Source organism: Chinchilla lanigera, unplaced genomic scaffold (assembly GCF_000276665.1).
Source record: "Chinchilla lanigera isolate Chin_1 unplaced genomic scaffold, ChiLan1.0 scaffold00124, whole genome shotgun sequence".
Taxonomy (NCBI): domain Eukaryota; kingdom Metazoa; phylum Chordata; class Mammalia; order Rodentia; family Chinchillidae; genus Chinchilla; species Chinchilla lanigera.
Genome location: NW_004955525.1, coordinates 3,918,316 through 3,919,987, shown reverse-complemented (window position 1 = coordinate 3,919,987; position 1,672 = coordinate 3,918,316). Strand labels below are relative to the sequence as shown.

At 37.9% G+C, this 1,672-nt stretch overlaps 1 protein-coding gene across 1 annotated transcript in view; it reads right to left on the bottom strand.

Moving 5' to 3' along the window:
• Positions 1 to 258: 258 nt before the first annotated feature.
• Positions 259 to 1,672, bottom strand: part of Pcdh11x (protocadherin 11 X-linked) — a 937,510-nt gene continuing 936,096 nt past the window's right edge. Inside the window, exon 9 of the mRNA XM_013507344.1 lies at positions 259 to 908. Coding sequence (XP_013362798.1) covers positions 259 to 908 — 650 coding nt within the window. The remainder of the gene's footprint in view (positions 909 to 1,672) is intronic.

Genomic DNA, 1,672 nt, shown 5'->3' with positions numbered 1-1,672 from the left:
GGAGAAACAGATGTGAATTTTTAACCTTCTATATTTAAAAACATGTTCTGATTAAGCAAATAGTAAATTTATTTTAAAATTTTGCCTGTGAATTAGCTGTAGACTTTTTGGTCTTCGTTTCTATTTATAGAGCTATTTGCAAGCTTAAAAATTTGGAATATTCATTAAAAGTGGATCTTAAACTTTGACACCACACACACTCACACACACACATACACACACACACACACACACACACACAAATATGAAATATTCACTTTACATTTTTAAGGAATTTGCTTCCATAATGGGGGAATCATCACTAGAGGGTCTCGTGTGTTGACCTGGAGTGAAGGTTGGTGAGGAAATGATTTTAGTTGAATCATCAGTGGAATAAAGTCCTGAACATGCACTATAAAACTGAACTCTTGCATTTCCTTGTACTCCCTGATTAAGAGAACCAAGTCCATCAGCTCCAGCACTTTGCAACCACCCTTTCTGGAAACCCACTGTTTGCTGGGCATGACTGCAATGGAGGGCAACAGTCTGTGACAGCGGAGGGCTGTTGCAGACGGCTGAGGCCTGTGTCCGTGGTGGGCTGTGGCAAAGTGCAGTAGATTTTGCTAGAGGACTCTGATGGAGAATAGAGACCTGTACTGGTGGAGGGTCATGACAAAGTGTGATATCTTGGGTCACTGGAGGACTGTGGCAGACAGCAATGGTCTGTGTCACTGGAGGTCTCTGGTGATGAATAGAGGCCAGTGGCAGGAGTGGGCTGTTGCATTGATCAGAGGTCTGTAGTTGCAAAGGACTGGAATAGGTCAGAGAAGCTGGCATCCAGCAGGCATCAGAATGGCCCAAAATTAGACATTCTTGAGTGCAGTTGTCAGAGACCTCTTCCACAGTTGGTTGAACAGTTACTTCTGTAGCTGTTAGGGTGAGGGAAACAGAAAAGTAAAATTTACATTCCAAAGACATATATTTATTCTCTACTTAAAGCAAATCATATTGTTATAGGAATAGTTAATAAGTTCTACAGAGTTACCTAAAAGACTATCAGTATTTTCACAGATGGTACCTGATTTGTCAGATGTCGTGATCATTTTGAACCCTCCCTCAAAACTATCTCAATTTCTTCTCCTCTCCCACTGATTCCCTTACCTATTTCAGAGTCTAACTTCTAGTTTCCTATTATCTTTCATGCATTTATTAATTTGTTTACACTTTAAGTTACTCATATAAAAATTGCAATGTTTAAATTTTTGGCTTATTTTACATAGCATAAGGGTCTCAAATTTCTTCCATTTTCATGTAAATGACACAATTTCAGTTTCTTCATGGTTGGATAATATTCCATGGTATATATATTGCATACTTTCTTTATCCATTTATCTTTTGATAGTCAGCTAGTATGTTTCTAGAATTTAACTATTGTGAATTTTGTTTCTATAAATATGAGTTTGAAAATATCACTATAGAATGTATTTAACTTTTCAAGAATAAACAAGTATCATCATGAAGACAAAAGATAATGCAAATATTTTTGACAAAAAGTTTATATATATAAAGGTGTAGATCCAATAGTAAGAAAAAAAAGACTCATTTAAAAGCTTAAGAGCACTCCTGGGTCCGAGGAGCGCTCCTGGGTCCGAGGAGCACTCCTGGGTCCGAGTGTGGGCCGGACTCATACCAC